Source organism: Mustelus asterias, unplaced genomic scaffold, assembly GCF_964213995.1.
Source record: "Mustelus asterias unplaced genomic scaffold, sMusAst1.hap1.1 HAP1_SCAFFOLD_2385, whole genome shotgun sequence".
NCBI classification, from domain to species: Eukaryota; Metazoa; Chordata; class Chondrichthyes; order Carcharhiniformes; family Triakidae; genus Mustelus; species Mustelus asterias.
The window spans coordinates 4,961-27,151 of NW_027592330.1; the positions used below are offsets into that span (position 1 = coordinate 4,961).

The window sequence follows — 22,191 nt, forward strand, 5'->3', positions numbered from 1 at the left end:
CTGCACACAATATTCCAAATGTGGCCTCACCAAGGTCCTGTACAGTTGCAGCATAACCCCACGGCTCTTAAACTCCAATCCCCTGTTAATAAAAGCTAACACACTATATGCCTTCTTCACAGCTCTATCCACTTGAGTGGCAACCTTTAGAGATCCGTGGATATGGACCCCAAGATCTCTCTGTTCCTCCACAGTCTTCAGAACCCTACCTTTGACCCTGTAATCCACATTTAAATTAGTCCGACCAAAATGAATCACCTCACATTTATCAGGGTTAAACTCCATTTGCCATTTTTCAGCCCAGCTTTGCATCCTATCTATGTCTCTTTGCAGCCTACAACAGCCCTCCACCTCATCCACTACTCCACCAATCTTGGTGTCATCAGCAAATTTACTGATCCACCCTTCAGCCCCCTCCTCTAAGTCATTAATAAAAATCACAAAGAGCAGAGGACCAAGCACTGATCCCTGCGGCACTCCGCTAGCAACCTGCCTCCAGTCTGAAAATTTTCCATCCACCACCACCCTCTGTCTTCGATCAGACAGCCAGTTACCTATCCAATCGGCCAACTTTCCCTCTATCCCACACCTATTGAGTTTGCCTCCACCACCACTGACGGCAGCCGATTCCACTCACCCACCACCCTCTGTGTGAAAAAACATTGCCTCCCAGTGTTGGGGAAGTTGTAATCGCTGTTATTCCATTGGGGTTTTTTTTTTGCGGGAGGGATTCGGATTGGCTGCGGATTTCGGGGATTGAGATTTCGGTCTGCCTTGGGCAGTTTGAGCTTGAATCAGACGATCTGAGTCTGTGTTATATCCTGTGTCCCCCTCCAGGAGATATCATGAGCTCTGCGATGGAGAATCTGGATAGTTTACTCAGACTGCCCACAGGGAGTGGAGACCAAAACATGGTCAAATTCGCCCCGAATGTCTTTGTGCAGAGATACCTGAATAAGACCCACCAGATCACGGCAGAAATCCAGGAAAAGGCAAATCGTCTACTGCGAATTGGTACATCAAAGTTTCCACTTGATTCCCAACTCAATTTGCTGATAAACTGTCCAGGAGTCTGTGTGTGTGCGTGTTACACTGTGTGTGTTACACTGTGTGTGTGTGTGTTACACCGTGTATGTTACACCGTGTGTGTGTGTGTGTGTGTTACACCGTGCGTGTTACACCGCGTGTGTGTGTGTGTGTTACACCGTGTGTGTTACACCGTGTGTGTGTGTGTGTTACACTGTGTGTGTGTGTGTGTGTTACACCGTGCGTGTTACACTGTGTGTGTGTGTGTTACACCGTGTATGTTACACCGTGTGTGTGTGTGTGTGTGTTACACCGTGCGTGTTACACTGTGTGTGTGTGTGTGTTACACCGTGCGTGTTACACTGTGTGTGTGTGTGTGTTACACCGTGCGTGTTACACCGCGTGTGTGTGTGTGTGTTACACCGTGTGTGTTACACCGTGTGTGTGTGTGTGTTACACTGTGTGTGTGTGTGTGTGTTACACCGTGTGTGTGTGTGTGTTACACCGTGTGTGTTACACCGTGTGTGTGTGTGTTACACCGTGTGTGTTACACCGTGTGTGTGTGTGTGTGTGTTACACCGTGTGTGTTACACTGTGTGTGTGTGTGTGTTACACCGTGCGTGTTACACTGTGTGTGTGTGTGTGTTACACCGTGCGTGTTACACCGTGTGTGTGTGTGTGTTACACCGTGCGTGTTACACCGTGTGTGTGTGTGTGTTACACCGTGTGTGTTACACTGTGTGTGTGTGTGTGTGTGTTACACTGTGTGTGTTACACTGTGTGTGTGTGTTACACTGTGTGTGTGTGTTACACTGTGTGTGTGTGTGTGTGTTACACTGTGTGTTACACTGTGTGTGTGTGTTACACTGTGTGTGTGTGTGTGTGTTACACCGTGTGTGTTACACTGTGTGTGTGTGTGTGTGTTACACCGTGTGTGTTACACTGTGTGTGTGTGTGTGTTACACCGTGCGTGTTACACTGTGTGTGTGTGTGTGTTACACCGTGTGTGTTACACTGTGTGTGTGTGTGTGTTACACCGTGTGTGTTACACTGTGTGTGTGTGTGTGTGTGTTACACCGTGTGTGTTACACTGTGTGTGTGTGTGTGTTACACCGTGTGTGTTACACTGTGTGTGTGTGTGTGTTACACCGTGTGTGTTACACTGTGTGTGTGTGTGTGTTACACCGTGTGTGTTACACTGTGTGTGTGTGTGTGTGTTACACCGTGCGTGTTACACTGTGTGTGTGTGTGTTACACCGTGTATGTTACACCGTGTGTGTGTGTGTGTGTGTTACACCGTGCGTGTTACACTGTGTGTGTGTGTGTGTTACACCGTGCGTGTTACACTGTGTGTGTGTGTGTGTTACACCGTGCGTGTTACACCGCGTGTGTGTGTGTGTGTTACACCGTGTGTGTTACACCGTGTGTGTGTGTGTGTTACACTGTGTGTGTGTGTGTGTGTTACACCGTGTGTGTGTGTGTGTTACACCGTGTGTGTTACACCGTGTGTGTGTGTGTGTTACACCGTGTGTGTTACACCGTGTGTGTGTGTGTGTGTGTTACACCGTGTGTGTTACACTGTGTGTGTGTGTGTGTTACACCGTGTGTGTGTGTGTGTTACACCGTGTGTGTGTGTGTGTTACACCGTGTGTGTTACACTGTGTGTGTGTGTGTTACACCGTGCGTGTTACACCGTGTGTGTGTGTGTGTTACACCGTGCGTGTTACACCGTGTGTGTGTGTGTGTTACACCGTGTGTGTTACACTGTGTGTGTGTGTGTGTTACACTGTGTGTGTTACACTGTGTGTGTGTGTTACACTGTGTGTGTGTGTTACACTGTGTGTGTGTGTGTGTGTTACACTGTGTGTTACACTGTGTGTGTGTGTTACACTGTGTGTGTGTGTGTGTGTTACACCGTGTGTGTTACACTGTGTGTGTGTGTGTGTGTTACACCGTGTGTGTTACACTGTGTGTGTGTGTGTGTTACACCGTGCGTGTTACACTGTGTGTGTGTGTGTGTTACACCGTGTGTGTTACACTGTGTGTGTGTGTGTGTGTGTTACACCGTGTGTGTTACACTGTGTGTGTGTGTGTTACACCGTGTGTGTTACACTGTGTGTGTGTGTGTGTTACACCGTGAGTGTTACACTGTGTGTGTGTGTGTTACACCGTGTGTGTGTGTTACACTGTGTGTTACACCGTGTGTGTTACACTGTGTGTGTGTGTGTGTTACACCGTGTGTGTTACACTGTGTGTGTGTGTGTGTGTTACACCGTGTGTGTTACACTGTGTGTGTGTGTGTGTTACACCGTGTATGTTACACTGTGTGTGTGTGTGTGTTACACCGTGTATGTTACACTGTGTGTGTGTGTGTGTGTTACACCGTGTGTGTTACACTGTGTGTGTGTGTGTGTTACACCGTGTATGTTACACTGTGTGTGTGTGTGTGTTACACCGTGTGTGTTACACTGTGTGTGTGTGTGTGTTACACCGTGCGTGTTACACTGTGTGTGTGTGTGTTACACCGTGTGTGTTACACTGTGTGTGTGTGTGTGTTACACCGTGTGTGTTACACTGTGTGTGTGTGTGTGTTACACCGTGCGTGTTACACTGTGTGTGTGTGTGTGTTACACCGTGTGTGTTACACTGTGTGTGTGTGTGTTACACCGTGTGTGTTACACTGTGTGTGTGTGTGTGTGTTACACCGTGTGTGTTACACTGTGTGTGTGTGTGTGTTACACCGTGTGTGTTACACTGTGTGTGTGTGTGTGTTACACCGTGTGTGTTACACTGTGTGTTTGTGTGTGTTACACCGTGTGTGTTACACTGTGTGTGTGTGTGTGTTACACCGTGTGTGTGTGTGTGTTACACCGTGTGTGTTACACTGTGTGTGTGTGTGTGTGTTACACCGTGTGTGTTACACTGTGTGTGTTACACTGTGTGTGTGTGTGTGTGTTACACCGTGTGTGTTACACTGTGTGTGTGTGTGTGTTACACCGTGTGTGTGTGTGTGTTACACCGTGTGTGTTACACTGTGTGTGTGTGTGTGTTACACCGTGTGTGTTACACTGTGTGTGTGTGTGTGTTACACCGTGTGTGTTACACTGTGTGTGTGTGTGTGTTACACCATGTATGTTACACTGTGTGTGTGTGTGTGTTACACCGTGTGTGTTACACTGTGTGTGTGTGTGTTACACCGTGTATGTTACACTGTGTGTGTGTGTGTGTTACACCGTGTATGTTACACTGTGTGTGTGTGTGTGTGTTACACCGTGTGTGTTACACTGTGTGTGTGTGTGTGTTACACCGTGTATGTTACACTGTGTGTGTGTGTTACACCGTGTATGTTACACTGTGTGTGTGTGTGTGTGTTACACCGTGTGTGTTACACTGTGTGTGTGTGTGTGTTACACCGTGCGTGTTACACTGTGTGTGTGTGTGTGTTACACCGTGTGTGTTACACTGTGTGTGTGTGTGTGTTACACCGTGTGTGTGTGTTACACCGTGTGTGTTACACTGTGTGTGTGTGTGTGTGTTACACCGTGTATGTTACACTGTGTGTGTGTGTGTGTTACACCGTGTATGTTACACTGTGTGTGTGTGTGTGTGTTACACCGTGCGTGTTACACTGTGTGTGTGTGTGTGTTACACCGTGTATGTTACACTGTGTGTGTGTGTGTGTGTTACACCGTGCGTGTTACACTGTGTGTGTGTGTGTGTTACACCGTGTATGTTACACTGTGTGTGTGTGTGTGTTACACCGTGCGTGTTACACTGTGTGTGTGTGTGTGTTACACCGTGTATGTTACACTGTGTGTGTGTGTGTGTTACACCGTGCGTGTTACACTGTGTGTGTGTGTGTGTTACACCGTGTGTGTTACACTGTGTGTGTGTGTGTGTTACACCGTGCGTGTTACACTGTGTGTGTGTGTGTTACACCGTGTGTGTTACACTGTGTGTGTGTGTGTGTTACACCGTGTGTGTTACACTGTGTGTGTGTGTGTGTTACACCGTGTGTGTTACACTGTGTGTGTGTGTGTGTTACACCGTGTGTGTTACACTGTGTGTGTGTGTGTGTTACACCGTGTGTGTTACACCGTGTGTGTGTGTGTGTTACACCGTGTGTGTTACACTGTGTGTGTGTGTGTTACACCGTGTGTGTTACACTGTGTGTGTGTGTTACACCGTGTGTGTGTGTGTGTTACACCGTGTATGTTACACTGTGTGTGTGTGTGTGTGTTACACCGTGCGTGTTACACTGTGTGTGTGTGTGTGTTACACCGTGTGTGTTACACCGTGTGTGTGTGTGTGTTACACCGTGTGTGTGTGTGTGTTACACTGTGTGTGTGTGTGTGTTACACCGTGTGTGTTACACTGTGTGTGTGTGTGTGTGTTACACCGTGCGTGTTACACTGTGTGTGTGTGTGTGTTACACCGTGTGTGTTACACCGTGTGTGTGTGTGTGTTACACCGTGTGTGTGTGTGTGTTACACTGTGTGTGTGTGTGTGTTACACCGTGTGTGTTACACTGTGTGTGTGTGTGTTACACCGTGTGTGTTACACTGTGTGTGTGTGTGTGTTACACCGTGTGTGTGTGTGTGTTACACCGTGTATGTTACACTGTGTGTGTGTGTGTGTGTTACACCGTGCGTGTTACACCGTGTGTGTGTGTGTGTTACACCGTGTGTGTTACACTGTGTGTGTGTGTGTTACACCGTGTGTGTTACACTGTGTGTGTGTGTGTGTTACACCGTGTGTGTGTGTGTGTTACACCGTGTATGTTACACTGTGTGTGTGTGTGTGTTACACCGTGTGTGTTACACCGTGTATGTTACACTGTGTGTGTGTGTGTGTTACACCGTGTATGTTACACTGTGTGTGTGTGTGTGTTACACCGTGTATGTTACACTGTGTGTGTGTGTGTTACACCATGTGTGTTACACTGTGTGTGTGTGTGTGTTACACCGTGTATGTTACACTGTGTGTGTGTGTGTGTTACACCGTGTATGTTACACTGTGTGTGTGTGTGTGTGTTACACCGTGTATGTTACACTGTGTGTGTGTGTGTGTGTTACACCGTGCGTGTTACACTGTGTGTGTGTGTGTGTTACACCGTGTGTGTTACACTGTGTGTGTGTGTGTGTTACACCGTGCGTGTTACACTGTGTGTGTGTGTGTGTTACACCGTGTGTGTTACACTGTGTGTGTGTGTGTGTTACACCGTGTGTGTTACACTGTGTGTGTGTGTGTGTTACACCGTGTGTGTTACACTGTGTGTGTGTGTGTGTTACACCGTGTGTGTTACACTGTGTGTGTGTGTGTGTTACACCGTGCGTGTTACACTGTGTGTGTGTGTTACACCGTGTGTGTTACACTGTGTGTGTGTGTGTGTTACACCGTGTGTGTTACACTGTGTGTGTGTGTGTTACACCGTGCGTGTTACACTGTGTGTGTGTGTGTTACACTGTGTGTGTGTGTGTTACACCGTGTGTGTTACACTGTGTGTGTGTGTGTTACACCGTGTGTGTTACACTGTGTGTGTGTGTGTGTGTTACACCGTGTGTGTTACACTGTGTGTGTGTGTGTTACACCGTGTGTGTTACACTGTGTGTGTGTGTGTGTGTTACACCGTGTATGTTACACTGTGTGTGTGTGTGTGTGTTACACCGTGCGTGTTACACTGTGTGTGTGTGTGTTACACCGTGTATGTTACACTGTGTGTGTGTGTGTGTTACACCGTGTATGTTACACTGTGTGTGTGTGTGTGTTACACCGTGTGTGTTACACTGTGTGTGTGTGTTACACCGTGTGTGTTACACTGTGTGTGTGTGTGTTACACCGTGTATGTTACACTGTGTGTGTGTGTGTGTTACACCGTGTATGTTACACTGTGTGTGTGTGTGTGTGTTACACCGTGCGTGTTACACTGTGTGTGTGTGTGTGTTACACCGTGTGTGTTACACTGTGTGTGTGTGTGTGTTACACCGTGTGTGTTACACTGTGTGTGTGTGTGTGTTACACCGTGTATGTTACACTGTGTGTGTGTGTGTGTGTTACACCGTGCGTGTTACACTGTGTGTGTGTGTGTGTTACACCGTGTGTGTTACACTGTGTGTGTGTGTGTGTTACACCGTGCGTGTTACACTGTGTGTGTGTGTGTGTTACACCGTGTGTGTTACACTGTGTGTGTGTGTGTGTTACACCGTGCGTGTTACACTGTGTGTGTGTGTGTGTTACACCGTGTGTGTTACACTGTGTGTGTGTGTGTGTTACACCGTGCGTGTTACACTGTGTGTGTGTGTGTGTTACACCGTGCGTGTTACACTGTGTGTGTGTGTGTGTTACACCGTGCGTGTTACACTGTGTGTGTGTGTGTGTTACACCGTGTGTGTTACACTGTGTGTGTGTGTGTGTTACACCGTGTGTGTTACACTGTGTGTGTGTGTGTGTTACACCGTGCGTGTTACACTGTGTGTGTGTGTTACACCGTGTGTGTTACACTGTGTGTGTGTGTGTGTGTGTTACACCGTGCGTGTTACACTGTGTGTGTGTGTGTTACACCATGTGTGTTACACTGTGTGTGTGTGTGTGTTACACCGTGCGTGTTACACTGTGTGTGTGTGTGTTACACCGTGTGTGTTACACTGTGTGTGTGTGTGTTACACTGTGTGTGTGTGTGTTACACTGTGTGTGTGTGTGTGTTACACCGTGTGTGTTACACTGTGTGTGTGTGTGTTACACCGTGTGTGTTACACTGTGTGTGTGTGTGTTACACTGTGTGTGTGTGTGTGTTACACCGTGCGTGTTACACTGTGTGTGTGTGTGTTACACCATGTGTGTTACACTGTGTGTGTGTGTGTGTTACACCGTGTGTGTTACACTGTGTGTGTGTGTGTTACACCATGTGTGTTACACTGTGTGTGTGTGTGTGTTACACCGTGTATGTTACACTGTGTGTGTGTGTGTGTTACACCGTGTATGTTACACTGTGTGTGTGTGTGTGTTACACCGTGTGTGTTACACTGTGTGTGTGTGTGTTACACCATGTGTGTTACACTGTGTGTGTGTGTGTGTTACACTGTGTGTGTGTGTGTGTTACACCGTGTATGTTACACTGTGTGTGTGTGTGTGTTACACCGTGTGTGTGTGTGTGTTACACCGTGCGTGTTACACTGTGTGTGTGTGTGTGTTACACCGTGTGTGTTACACTGTGTGTGTGTGTGTTACACCGTGTGTGTTACACTGTGTGTGTGTGTGTGTTACACCGTGTGTGTTACACTGTGTGTGTGTGTGTGTTACACCGTGTGTGTTACACTGTGTGTGTGTGTGTTACACCGTGTGTGTTACACTGTGTGTGTGTGTTGGATTGTGTGTGTGTTGGACTGTGAGTGTTAGTTACACTGTCCGTGTTACACTGTGTGTGTGTGTGTGTGTGTGTGTGCGTTAGATTGTGTGTGTGTTGGATTGTGTGTGTGTTAGACTGTGTGAATGTTAGTTACACTGTCCGTGTTACACTGTGTGTGTGTGTGTGTGTGTGTTACACCGTGTGTGTTACACCGTGTGTGTGTGTGTGTGTTACACCGTGTGTGTGCGTTAGATTGTGTGTGTGTTGGATTCTGTGAGTGTTAGACTGTGTGAATGTTAGTTACACTGTCCGTGTTACACTGTGTGTGTGTGTGTGTGTGTTACACCGTGTGTGTGCGTTAGATTGTGTGTGTGTTGGATTGTGTGTGTGTTAGACTGTGTGAATGTTAGTTACACTGTCCGTGTTACACTGTGTGTGTGTGTTGGATTGTGTGTGTGTTGGACTGTGAGTGTTAGTTACACTGTCCGTGTTACACTGTGTGTGTGTGTGTGTGTTACACCGTGTGTGTTACACCGTGTGTGTGCGTTAGATTGTGTGTGTGTTGGATTCTGTGAGTGTTAGACTGTGTGAATGTTAGTTACACTGTCCGTGTTACACTGTGTGTGTGTGTGTGTTACACTGTGTGTGTTACACTGTGCATTACAGTGTGAGTGTGTGTTGCTCTGTGTGTTACATTGTGTGTCACACTGTGTCTCTGTGCGTGAGTGAGTTATCTTGTGTTACTCAAGTCTGTGGGTCTGTGTAACACTGTGTGTGTTACTCCATGCGTCAATCTGTGTGACACTGGGCGTGTTACTCTGTGTGTGTGTTACTCTGTGTGTGTGTTACTCTGTGAGTGTGTGTGTGTGTGTGTGTGTGACACTGTGTGTGTGTGTGACACTGTGCGTGTGTGTTACTCTGTGTGTGTGTGTGTGTGTGTGACACTGTGTGTGTGTGTGTGACACTGTGTGCGTGTTACTCTGTGTGTGAGTCTGTGAGACTCTCTGTGCCCTGTTTAATCATCATTAACCCTCCCTCTCCCACACAGGATATCAGAACCAGCTGAAGTACAAACATAGTGATGGATCCTTCAGTGCGTTTGGAGCGAGTGACCCTGAGGGAAATACCTGGTACAGAACTTAATTCCTGTCCCTCTCACTCCTGCACCAGCCAGGACTTACTGGGAAATAGTGATCATAACACGGAGAGAGAGAGAGAGAGAATCGCACACACACACAGATTTACTGGGAAATAGTGATCATAATACCGAGAGTGAGAGAGCATCGCACACACACAGAGATTCACTGGGAAATAGTGATCATAATACTGAGAGAGAGAGAGCATCGCACACACACAGAGATTCACTGGGAAATAGTGATCATAATACTGAGAGAGAGAGAGCATCGCACACACACAGAGATTCACTGGGAAATAGTGATCATAATACCGAGAGAGAGAGCATCGCGCACACACAGAGATTCACTGGGAAATAGTGATCATAATACCGAGAGAGAGAGAGAGAGAGAGCATCGCACACACACAGAGATTCACTGGGAAATAGTGATCATAATACCGAGAGAGAGAGCATCGCACACACACAGAGATTCACTGGGAAATAGTGATCATAATACCGAGAGAGAGAGAGAGAGCATCGCACACACACAGAGATTCACTGGGAAATAGTGATCATAATACCGAGAGAGAGAGCATCGCACACACACAGAGATTCACTGGGAAATAGTGATCATAATACCGAGAGAGAGAGCATCGCACACACACAGAGATTCACTGGGAAATAGTGATCATAATACCGAGAGAGAGAGAGAGAGAGCATCGCACACACACAGAGATTCACTGGGAAATAGTGATCATAATACCGAGAGAGAGAGCATCGCACACACACAGAGATTCACTGGGAAATAGTGATCATAATACCGAGAGAGAGAGAGAGAGCATCGCACACACACAGAGATTCACTGGGAAATAGTGATCATAATACCGAGAGAGAGAGAGAGAGCATCGCACACACACAGAGATTCACTGGGAAATAGTGATCATAATACCGAGAGAGAGAAAGAGAGAGCATCGCACACACACAGAGATTCACTGGGAAATAGTGATCATAATACCGAGAGAGAGAGCATCGCACACACACAGAGATTCACTGGGAAATAGTGATCATAATACCGAGAGAGAGAAAGAGAGAGCATCGCACACACACAGAGATTCACTGGGAAATAGTGATCATAATACCGAGAGAGAGAGCATCGCACACACACAGAGATTCACTGGGAAATAGTGATCATAATACCGAGAGAGAGAGAGCATCACACACACACAGAGATTCACTGGGAAATAGTGATCATAATACCGAGAGAGAGAGAGAGAGAGCATCGCACACACACAGAGATTCACTGGGAAATAGTGATCATAATACCGAGAGAGAGAGAGCATCGCACACACACAGAGATTCCCTGAGAAATAGTGATCATAATACGGGATATCGATAGTCAAAGTGAGTGGGCGAGGGTCTGGTAGATGGAGCACAATGTTGGTAAATGTGAGGTCATCCATTTTGGTAGGAATAACGGCAAAATGGACTATTATTTAAACAGTAAAAAATTGCTGCTGTGCAGAGGGACCTGGGTGTCCTTGTGCAGGAATCTCAAGGAGTTGGTTTGCAGGTACAGCGGGTAATTAAGAAGGCAAATGGAATTTTGTCCTTCATTGCGAGAGGGATGGAGTTTAAAAACAGCGAGGTTATGTTGCAGCTGTATAAGGTGCTGGTGAGGCCACACCTAGAGTACTGGGTACAGTTTTGGTCTCCTGACTAGAGAAAGGATATACTGGCACTGGAGGGGGTGCAGAGGAGATTCACTAGGTTGATTCCGGAGTCGAGAGGGTTGGCTTATGAGGAGAGACTGAGTAGACTGGGGCTATACTCATTGGAATTCAGAAGAGTGAGGGGGGGATCTTATAGAAACATATAAGATTATGAAGGGAATAGGTGAGATAGAAGCAGGGAGGTTGTTTCCACTGGCGGGTGAAACTAGAACGAGGGGGCATGGCCTCAAAATAAGGGGGAGCAGATTTGGGACTGAGTTGAGGAGGAACTTCTTCACACAAAGGGGTTGTGAATCTGTGGGATTCCCTGCCCAGTTGAGGCTCCCTCGGTGAATGTTTTTAAGGCAAGGATAGATAGATTTTTGAAGGAATTAAGGGTTATGGTGAGCGGGCGGGTAAGTGGAGCTGAGTCCACGAAAAGATCAGCCATGATCTTATAGAATGGCGGGGCAGGCTCGAGGGGCCAGACGGCCCACTCCTGATCCTAGTTCTTAGATTCTTATGAGGCACAGGCACACTCAGACTCACTGGGAAAGAGTGATCATAACACGCACACACACACACACACACACAGACACACACACACACACACAGAGGGTGGGAAATATCACACAAACACAAATGAATTGACTGGGAAATCGATAATAGAGTGGTTACAGAGTGACAGACTGAGACAGGGAGAGAGAGAGGGAGTCAGAGACAGAGAGAGAGTGACAGACAGAGACAGAGAGAGGGTGTGAAAGAGAGAGAGAGACAGAGAGAGAGAGGGGGGGAGTGAAATATCTGGAGAGGGAAGGAAGGAGAGAGTGTGGAAAGGACAGGATAAAGGGATGAACTGCTGTTCCCATCCTCTCTCACACTCCTTTCTCTCTCTCCCTCTCTCAGGCTAACAGCATTTGTATTAAAATCATTTCTCCAAGCGCGTCCCTACATCTTCATCGATGAGAAAATCATCAGGGAAGCTGCCAGATTCTTCCAGAGACATCGAATGGAATCGGGCTGTTTCGGCAGCCTGGGTAGTCTGTTCAACAATGCCCTGAAGGTCAGAGGGCAAAGGGCAAGAGGGTCAGTGCTGAGGGAGTGCCGCACTGTCAGAGGGTCAGTGCTGAGGGAGTGCCGCACTGTCAGAGGGTCAGTGCTGAGGGAGTGCCGCACTGTCAGAGGGTCAGTGCTGAGGGAGTGCCGCACTGTCAGAGGGTCAGTGCTGAGGGAGTGCCGCACTGTCAGAGGGTCAGTACTGAGGGCGTGCCGCACTGTCAGAGGGTCAGTGCTGAGGGAGTGCCGCACTGTCAGAGGGTCAGTGCTGAGGGAGTGCCGCACTGTCAGAGGGTCAGTACTGAGGGAGTGCCGCACTGTCAGAGGGTCAGTGCCGAGGGAGTGCCGCACTGTCGGAGGGTCAGTACTGAGGGAGTGCCGCACTGTCAGAGGGTCAGTGCTGAGGGAGTGCCGCACTGTCAGAGGGTCAGTGCTGAGGGAGTGCCGCACTGTCAGAGGGTCAGTGCTGAGGGAGCCCCGCACTGTCAGAGGGTCAGTGCTGAGGGAGCGCCGCACTGTCAGAGGGTCAGTACTGAGGGAGTGCCGCACTGTCAGAGGGTCAGTGCTGAGGGAGTGTCGCACTGTCAGAGGGTCAGTACTGAGGGAGTGCCGCACTGTCAGAGGGTCAGTGCTGAGGGAGTGCTGCACTGTCAGAGGGTCAGTGCTGAGGGAGTGCCGCACTGTCAGAGGGTCAGTGCTGAGGGAGCGCCGCACTGTCAGAGGGTCAGTGCTGAGGGAGCGCCGCACTGTCAGAGGGTCAGTACTGAGGGAGCCCCGCACTGTCAGAGGGTCAGTGCTGAGGGAGCGCCGCACTGTCAGAGGGTCAGTACTGAGGGAGTGCCGCACTGTCAGAGGGTCAGTGCTGAGGGAGTGCCGCACTGTCAGAGGGTCAGTACTGAGGGAGTGCCGCACTGTCAGAGGGTCAGTGCTGAGGGAGTGCTGCACTGTCAGAGGGTCAGTGCTGAGGGAGTGCCGCACTGTCAGAGGGTCAGTGCTGAGAGAGTGCCGCACTGTCAGAGGGTCAGTGCTGAGGGTGTGCCGCACTGTCAGAGGGTCAGTACTGAGGGAGTGCCACACTGTCAGAGGGTCAGTACTGAGGGAGTGCCGCACTGTCAGAGGGTCAGTGCTGAGGGCGTGCCGCACTGTCAGAGGGTCAGTGCTGAGGGAGTGCCGCACTGTCAGAGGGTCAGTACTGAGGGAGTGCCGCACTGTCAGAGGGTCAGTGCTGAGGGAGTGCCGCACTGTCAGAGGGTCAGTACTGAGGGAGTGCCGCACTGTCAGAGGGTCAGTGCCGAGGGAGTGCCGCACTGTCAGAGGGTCAGTACTGAGGGAGTGCCGCACTGTCAGAGGGTCAGCGCTGAGGGAGTGCCGCACTGTCGGAGGGTCTGTGCTGATGGAGTGCCGCACTGTCAGAGGGTCAGTACTGAGGGAGTGCCGCACTGTCAGAGGGTCAGTACTGAGGGAGTGCCGCACTGTCAGAGGGTCAGTACTGAGGGAGTGCCGCACTGTCAGAGGGTCAGTGCTGAGGGAGTGCCGCACTGTCAGAGGGTCAGTGCTGAGGGAGTGCCGCACTGTCAGAGGGTCAGTGCTGAGGGAGTGCCGCACTGTCAGAGGGTCAGTGCTGAGGGAGTGCCGCACTGTCAGAGGGTCAGTGCTGAGGGAGTGCCGCACTGTCAGAGGGTCAGTGCTGAGGGAGTGCCGCACTGTCAGAGGGTCAGTGCTGAGGGAGTGCCGCACTGTCAGAGGGTCAGTACTGAGGGAGTGCCGCACTGTCAGAGGGTCAGTACTGAGGGAGTGCCGCACTGTCAGAGGGTCAGTACTGAGGGAGCGCCGCACTGTCAGAGGGTCAGTGCTGAGGGAGTGCCGCACTGTCAGAGGGTCAGTGCTGAGGGAGTGCCGCACTGTCAGAGGGTCAGTACTGAGGGAGTGCCGCACTGTCAGGGGGTCAGTGCTGAGGGAGTGCCGCACTGCCAGGGGGTCAGTGCTGAGGGAGTGCCACACTGTCAGAGGGTCAGTGCTGAGGGAGTGCCACACTGTCAGAGGGTCAGTGCTGAGGGAGTGCCGCACTGCCAGGGGGTCAGTGCTGAGGGAGTGCCGCACTGTCAGAGGGTCAGTGCTGAGGGAGTGCCGCACTGTCAGAGGGTCAGTGCTGAGGGAGTGCCGCACTGCCAGGGGGTCAGTGCTGAGGGAGTGCCGCACTGTCAGAGGGTCAGTGCTGAGGGAGTGCCGCACTGCCAGGGGATCAGTGCTGAGGGAGTGCCGCACTGTCAGAGGGTCAGTGCTGAGGGTGTGCCGCACTGTCAGAGGGTCAGTGCTGAGGGAGTGCCGCACTGTCAGAGGGTCAGTGCTGAGGGAGTGCCGCACTGCCAGGGGGTCAGTGCTGAGGGAGTGCCGCACTGTCAGAGGGTCAGTGCTGAGGGAGTGCCGCACTGTCAGAGGGTCAGTGCTGAGGGAGTGCCGCACTGTCAGAGGGTCAGTACTGAGGGAGTGCCGCACTGTCAGAAGGTCAGTGCTGAGGGAGTGCCGCACTGCCAGGGGGTCAGTGCTGAGGGAGTGCCGCACTGCCAGGGGGTCAGTGCTGAGGGAGTGCCGCACTGTCAGAGGGTCAGTACTGAGGGAGTGCCGCACTGTCAGAGGGTCAGTACTGAGGGAGTGCCGCACTGTCAGAGGGTCAGTGCTGAGGGAGTGCCGCACTGCCAGGGGGTCAGTGCTGAGGGAGTGCCGCACTGCCAGGGGGTCAGTACTGAGGGAGTGCCGCACTGTCAGAGGGTCAGTGCTGAGGGAGTGCCGCACTGTCAGGGGGTCAGTGCTGAGGGAGTGCCGCACTGTCAGAGGGTCAGTGCTGAGGGTGTGCCGCACTGTCAGAGGGTCAGTGCTGAGGGAGTGCCGCACTGTCAGAGGGTCAGTGCTGAGGGAGTGCCGCACTGCCAGGGGGTCAGTGCTGAGGGAGTGCCGCACTGTCAGAGGGTCAGTGCTGAGGGAGTGCCGCACTGTCAGAGGGTCAGTGCTGAGGGAGTGCCGCACTGTCAGAGGGTCAGTGCTGAGGGAGTGCCGCACTGTCAGAGGGTCAGTGCTGAGGGAGTGCCGCACTGCCAGGGGGTCAGTGCTGAGGGAGTGCCGCACTGCCAGGGGGTCAGTACTGAGGGAGTGCCGCACTGTCAGAGGGTCAGTGCTGAGGGAGTGCCGCACTGTCAGGGGGTCAGTGCTGAGGGAGTGCCGCACTGTCAGAGGGTCAGTGCTGAGGGTGTGCCGCACTGTCAGAGGGTCAGTGCTGAGGGAGTGCCGCACTGTCAGAGGGTCAGTGCTGAGGGAGTGCCGCACTGCCAGGGGGTCAGTGCTGAGGGAGTGCCGCACTGTCAGAGGGTCAGTGCTGAGGGAGTGCCGCACTGTCAGAGGGTCAGTGCTGAGGGAGTGCCGCACTGTCAGAGGGTCAGTACTGAGGGAGTGCCGCACTGTCAGAAGGTCAGTGCTGAGGGAGTGCCGCACTGCCAGGGGGTCAGTGCTGAGGGAGTGCCGCACTGTCAGAGGGTCAGTACTGAGGGAGTGCCGCACTGTCAGAGGGTCAGTGCTGAGGGAGTGCCGCACTGCCAGAGGGTCAGTGCTGAGGGAGTGCCGCACTGCCAGGGGGTCAGTGCTGAGGGAGTGCCGCACTGTCAGAGGGTCAGTGCTGAGGGAGTGCCGCACTGTCAGAGGGTCAGTGCTGAGGGAGTGCCGCACTGCCAGGGGGTCAGTGCTGAGGGAGTGCCGCACTGTCAGAGGGTCAGTACTGAGGGAGCGCCGCACTGTCAGAGGGTCAGTACTGAGGGAGTGCTGCACTGTCAGAGGGTCAGTACTGAGGGAGTGCCGCACTGTCAGAGGGTCAGTGCTGAGGGAGTGCCGCACTGTCAGAGGGACGATGCTGCCGGTGTTCTTTCCGTGTTGAAGTTTCTCTCTGTCTGATCTCTCCGTGTTGTCCATCCACAGGGAGGTGTCGATGATCACATTACCCTCTCGGCGTACGTGACCTCAGCTTTACTGGAACAGGGGAATAACGATCGGAAATTGGTGAGGAAGCTTCCTCTTCACTGAGGGTGAATCTCAGGAGCGGAGAGGGAGAGGAGAGATCGAGGAGGGGGAGGAGTGATCGGGGGAACAGGAGGGACAGACTGGTGTGAGAGAGACAGGAGGGACAGACTGGTGTGAGAGAGAGAGACAGGAGGGACCGTCTGGTGTGAGAGAGAGAGAGACAGGAGGGACAGACTGGTGTGAGAGAGAGAGAGACAGGAGGGACAGACTGGTGTGAGAGAGAGAGACAGGAGGGACAGACTGGTGTGAGAGAGAGACAGGAGGGACAGACTGGTGTGAGAGAGAGAGACAGGAGGGACAGACTGGTGTGAGAGAGAGAGACAGGAGGGACAGACTGGTGTGAGAGAGAGACAGGAGGGACAGACTGGTGTGAGAGAGACAGGAGGGACAGACTGGTGTGAGAGAGAGAGACAGGAGGGACAGACTGGTGTGAGAGAGAGAGACAGGAGGGACAGACTGGTGTGAGAGAGAGAGACAGGAGGGACAGACTGGTGTGAGAGAGAGAGACAGGAGGGACAGACTGGTGTGAGAGAGAGAGACAGGAGGGACAGACTGGTGTGAGAGAGACAGGAGGGACAGTCTGGTGTGAGAGAGAGAGACAGGAGGGACAGACTGGTGTGAGAGAGACAGGAGGGACAGTCTGGTGTGAGAGAGAGAGACAGGAGGGACAGACTGGTGTGAGAGAGAGAGACAGGAGGGACAGACTGGTGTGAGAGAGAGAGACAGGAGGGACAGACTGGTGTGAGAGAGAGAGACAGGAGGGACAGACTGGTGTGAGAGAGAGAGACAGGAGGGACAGACTGGTGTGAGAGAGAGAGACAGGAGGGACAGACTGGTGTGAGAGAGAGACAGGAGGGACAGACTGGTGTGAGAGAGAGAGACAGGAGGGACAGACTGGTGTGAGAGAGAGAGACAGGAGGGACAGACTGGTGTGAGAGAGAGAGACAGGAGGGACAGACTGGTGTGAGAGAGAGAGACAGGAGGGACAGACTGGTGTGAGAGAGAGAGAGACAGGAGGGACAGACTGGTGTGAGAGAGAGACAGGAGGGACAGACTGGTGTGAGAGAGAGAGACAGGAGGGACAGACTGGTGTGAGAGAGAGAGACAGGAGGGACAGACTGGTGTGAGAGAGAGAGACAGGAGGGACAGACTGGTGTGAGAGAGAGAGACAGGAGGGACAGACTGGTGTGAGAGAGAGAGAGACAGGAGGGACAGACTGGTGTGAGAGAGAGAGACAGGAGGGACAGACTGGTGTGAGAGAGAGAGACAGGAGGGACAGACTGGTGTGAGAGAGAGAGACAGGAGGGACAGACTGGTGTGAGAGAGAGAGACAGGAGGGACAGACTGGTGTGAGAGAGAGAGACAGGAGGGACAGACTGGTGTGAGAGAGAGAGAGAGACAGGAGGGACAGACTGGTGTGAGAGAGAGACAGGAGGGACAGACTGGTGTGAGAGAGAGAGACAGGAGGGACAGACTGGTGTGTGAGAGAGAGACAGGAGGGACAGACTGGTGTGAGAGAGAGAGACAGGAGGGACAGACTGGTGTGAGAGAGAGAGACAGGAGGGACAGACTGGTGTGAGAGAGAGACAGGAGGGACAGACTGGTGTGAGAGAGAGAGACAGGAGGGACAGACTGGTGTGAGAGAGAGAGACAGGAGGGACAGACTGGTGTGAGAGAGAGAGACAGGAGGGACAGACTGGTGTGAGAGAGAGAGACAGGAGGGACAGACTGGTGTGAGAGAGAGACAGGAGGGACAGACTGGTGTGAGAGAGAGAGACAGGAGGGACAGACTGGTGTGAGAGAGAGAGACAGGAGGGACAGACTGGTGAGAGAGAGAGACAGGAGGGACAGACTGGTGTGAGAGAGAGACAGGAGGGACAGACTGGTGTGAGAGAGAGAGACAGGAGGGACAGACTGGTGTGAGAGAGAGAGACAGGAGGGACAGACTGGTGTGAGAGAGAGAGACAGGAGGGACAGACTGGTGTGAGAGAGAGAGACAGGAGGGACAGACTGGTGTGAGAGAGAGAGACAGGAGGGACAGACTGGTGTGAGAGAGAGAGACAGGAGGGACAGACTGGTGTGAGAGAGAGAGACAGGAGGGACAGACTGGTGTGAGAGAGAGAGACAGGAGGGACAGACTGGTGTGAGAGAGAGACAGGAGGGACAGACTGGTGTGAGAGAGAGAGACAGGAGGGACAGACTGGTGTGAGAGAGAGAGACAGGAGGGACAGACTGGTGTGAGAGAGAGAGACAGGAGGGACAGACTGGTGTGAGAGAGAGACAGGAGGGACAGACTGGTGTGAGAGAGAGAGACAGGAGGGACAGACTGGTGTGAGAGAGAGAGACAGGAGGGACAGACTGGTGTGAGAGAGAGAGACAGGAGGGACAGACTGGTGTGAGAGAGAGAGACAGGAGGGACAGACTGGTGTGAGAGAGAGAGACAGGAGGGACAGACTGGTGTGAGAGAGAGAGACAGGAGGGACAGACTGGTGTGAGAGAGACAGGAGGGACAGACTGGTGTGAGAGAGAGAGACAGGAGGGACAGACTGGTGTGAGAGAGAGAGACAGGAGGGACAGACTGGTGTGAGAGAGAGACAGGAGGGACAGACTGGTGTGAGAGAGAGAGACAGGAGGGACAGACTGGTGTGAGAGAGAGAGAACAGGAGGGACGGACTGGTGTGAGAGAGAGAGACAGGAGGGACAGACTGGTGTGAGAGAGAGAGACAGGAGGGACAGACTGGTGTGAGAGAGAGACAGGAGGGACAGACTGGTGTGAGAGAGAGAGACAGGAGGGACAGACTGGTGTGAGAGAGAGAGACAGGAGGGACAGACTGGTGTGAGAGAGAGACAGGAGGGACAGACTGGTGTGAGAGAGAGAGACAGGAGGGACAGACTGGTGTGAGAGAGAGAGACAGGAGGGACAGACTGGTGTGAGAGAGAGAGACAGGAGGGACAGACTGGTGTGAGAGAGAGAGACAGGAGGGACAGACTGGTGTGAGAGAGAGAGAGACAGGAGGGACAGACTGGTGAGAGAGAGAGACAGGAGGGACAGACTGGTGTGAGAGAGAGACAGGAGGGACAGACTGGTGTGAGAGAGAGAGACAGGAGGGACAGACTGGTGTGAGAGAGAGAGAGACAGGAGGGACAGACTGGTGTGAGAGAGAGAGAGACAGGAGGGACAGTCTGGTGTGAGAGAGAGACAGGAGGGACAGACTGGTGTGAGAGAGAGAGACAGGAGGGACAGACTGGTGTGAGAGAGAGAGAGACAGGAGGGACAGACTGGTGTGAGAGAGACAGGAGGGACAGACTGGTGTGAGAGAGAGAGACAGGAGGGACAGACTGGTGTGAGAGAGAGAGACAGGAGGGACAGACTGGTGTGAGAGAGAGAGACAGGAGGGACAGACTGGTGAGAGAGAGAGAGACAGGAGGGACAGACTGGTGTGAGAGAGAGAGAGACAGGAGGGACAGACAGACAGGAGGGACAGACTGGTGTGAGAGAGAGAGACAGGAGGGACAGACTGGTGTGAGAGAGAGAGACAGGAGGGACAGACTGGTGTGAGAGAGACAGGAGGGACAGACTGGTGTGAGAGAGAGAGACAGGAGGGATAGACTGGTGTGAGAGAGAGAGACAGGAGGGACAGACTGGTGTGAGAGAGAGAGACAGGAGGGACAGACTGGTGTGAGAGAGAGAGACAGGAGGGACAGACTGGTGTGAGAGAGAGAGACAGGAGGGACAGACTGGTGTGAGAGAGAGAGACAGGAGGGACAGACTGGTGTGAGAGAGAGAGACAGGAGGGACAGACTGGTGTGAGAGAGAGAGACAGGAGGGACAGACTGGTGTGAGAGAGAGAGACAGGAGGGACAGACTGGTGTGAGAGAGAGACAGGAGGGACAGACTGGTGTGAGAGAGAGAGACAGGAGGGACAGACTGGTGTGAGAGAGAGAGACAGGAGGGACAGACTGGTGTGAGAGAGAGAGACAGGAGGGACAGACTGGTGTGAAGAGAGAGACAGGAGGGACAGACTGGTGTGAGAGAGAGAGACAGGAGGGACAGACTGGTGTGAGAGAGAGAGACAGGAGGGACAGACTGGTGTGAGAGAGAGAGACAGGAGGGACAGACTGGTGTGAGAGAGAGAGACAGGAGGGACAGACTGGTGTAGAGAGAGACAGGAGGGACAGACTGGTGTGAGAGAGAGAGACAGGAGGGACAGACTGGTGTGAGAGAGAGAGACAGGAGGGACAGACTGGTGTGAGAGAGAGAGACAGGAGGGACAGACTGGTGTGAGAGAGAGAGACAGGAGGGACAGACTGGTGTGAGAGAGAGACAGGAGGGACAGACTGGTGTGAGAGAGAGAGACAGGAGGGACAGACTGGTGTGAGAGAGAGACAGGAGGGACAGACTGGTGTGAAGAGAGAGACAGGAGGGACAGACTGGTGTGAGAGAGAGAGACAGGAGGGACAGACTGGTGTGAGAGAGAGAGACAGGAGGGACAGACTGGTGTGAGAGAGAGAGACAGGAGGGACAGACTGGTGTGAGAGAGAGAGACAGGAGGGACAGACTGGTGTGAGAGAGAGAGAGACAGGAGGGACAGACTGGTGTGAGAGAGAGAGACAGGAGGGACAGACTGGTGTGAGAGAGAGAGACAGGAGGGACAGACTGGTGTGAGAGAGAGAGACAGGAGGGACAGACTGGTGTGAGAGAGAGAGACAGGAGGGACAGACTGGTGAGAGAGAGACAGGAGGGACAGACTGGTGTGAGAGAGAGAGACAGGAGGGACAGACTGGTGTGAGAGAGAGAGACAGGAGGGACAGACTGGTGTGAGGAGAGAGACAGGAGGGACAGACTGGTGTGAGAGAGAGAGACAGGAGGGACAGACTGGTGTGAGAGAGAGAGACAGGAGGGACAGACTGGTGTGAGAGAGAGACAGGAGGGACAGACTGGTGTGAGAGAGAGAGACAGGAGGGACAGACTGGTGTGAGAGAGAGAGACAGGAGGGACAGACTGGTGTGAGAGAGAGAGACAGGAGGGACAGACTGGTGTGAGAGAGAGAGACAGGAGGGACAGACTGGTGTGAGAGAGAGAGACAGGAGGGACAGACTGGTGTGAGAGAGAGAGACAGGAGGGACAGACTGGTGTGAGAGAGAGAGACAGGAGGGACAGACTGGTGTGAGAGAGAGACAGGAGGGACAGACTGGTGTGAGAGAGAGAGACAGGAGGGACAGACTGGTGTGAGAGAGAGAGACAGGAGGGACAGACTGGTGTGAGAGAGAGAGACAGGAGGGACAGACTGGTGTGAGAGAGAGAGACAGGAGGGACAGACTGGTGTGAGAGAGAGAGACAGGAGGGACAGACTGGTGTGAGAGAGAGAGACAGGAGGGACAGACTGGTGTGAGAGAGAGAGAGAGACAGGAGGGACAGACTGGTGTGAGAGAGAGACAGGAGGGACAGACTGGTGTGAGAGAGAGAGACAGGAGGGACAGACTGGTGTGAGAGAGAGAGACAGGAGGGACAGACTGGTGTGAGGAGAGAGAGAGACAGGAGGGACAGACTGGTGTGAGAGAGAGAGAGACAGGAGGGACAGACTGGTGTGAGAGAGAGAGACAGGAGGGACAGACTGGTGTGAGAGAGAGAGACAGGAGGGACAGACTGGTGTGAGAGAGAGAGACAGGAGGGACAGACTGGTGTGAGAGAGAGACAGGAGGGACAGACTGGTGTGAGAGAGAGACAGGAGGGACAGACTGGTGTGAGAGAGAGAGACAGGAGGGACAGACTGGTGTGAGAGAGAGACAGGAGGGACAGACTGGTGTGAGAGAGAGAGACAGGAGGGACAGACTGGTGTAGAGAGAGACAGGAGGGACAGACTGGTGAGAGAGAG

At 52.6% G+C, this 22,191-nt stretch overlaps 1 protein-coding gene across 1 annotated transcript in view; it reads left to right on the forward strand.

Moving 5' to 3' along the window:
- Window positions 1–842: 842 nt before the first annotated feature.
- Window positions 843–22,191, forward strand: part of LOC144489644 (alpha-1-inhibitor 3-like) — a gene marked incomplete at its 3' end in the record, with an annotated part of 36,296 nt that continues 14,947 nt past the window's right edge. Inside the window, exons 1-4 of the mRNA XM_078207501.1 lie at window positions 843–1,014; window positions 9,420–9,501; window positions 12,101–12,257; window positions 16,214–16,294. Coding sequence (XP_078063627.1) covers window positions 846–1,014; window positions 9,420–9,501; window positions 12,101–12,257; window positions 16,214–16,294 — 489 coding nt within the window. The remainder of the gene's footprint in view (window positions 1,015–9,419; window positions 9,502–12,100; window positions 12,258–16,213; window positions 16,295–22,191) is intronic.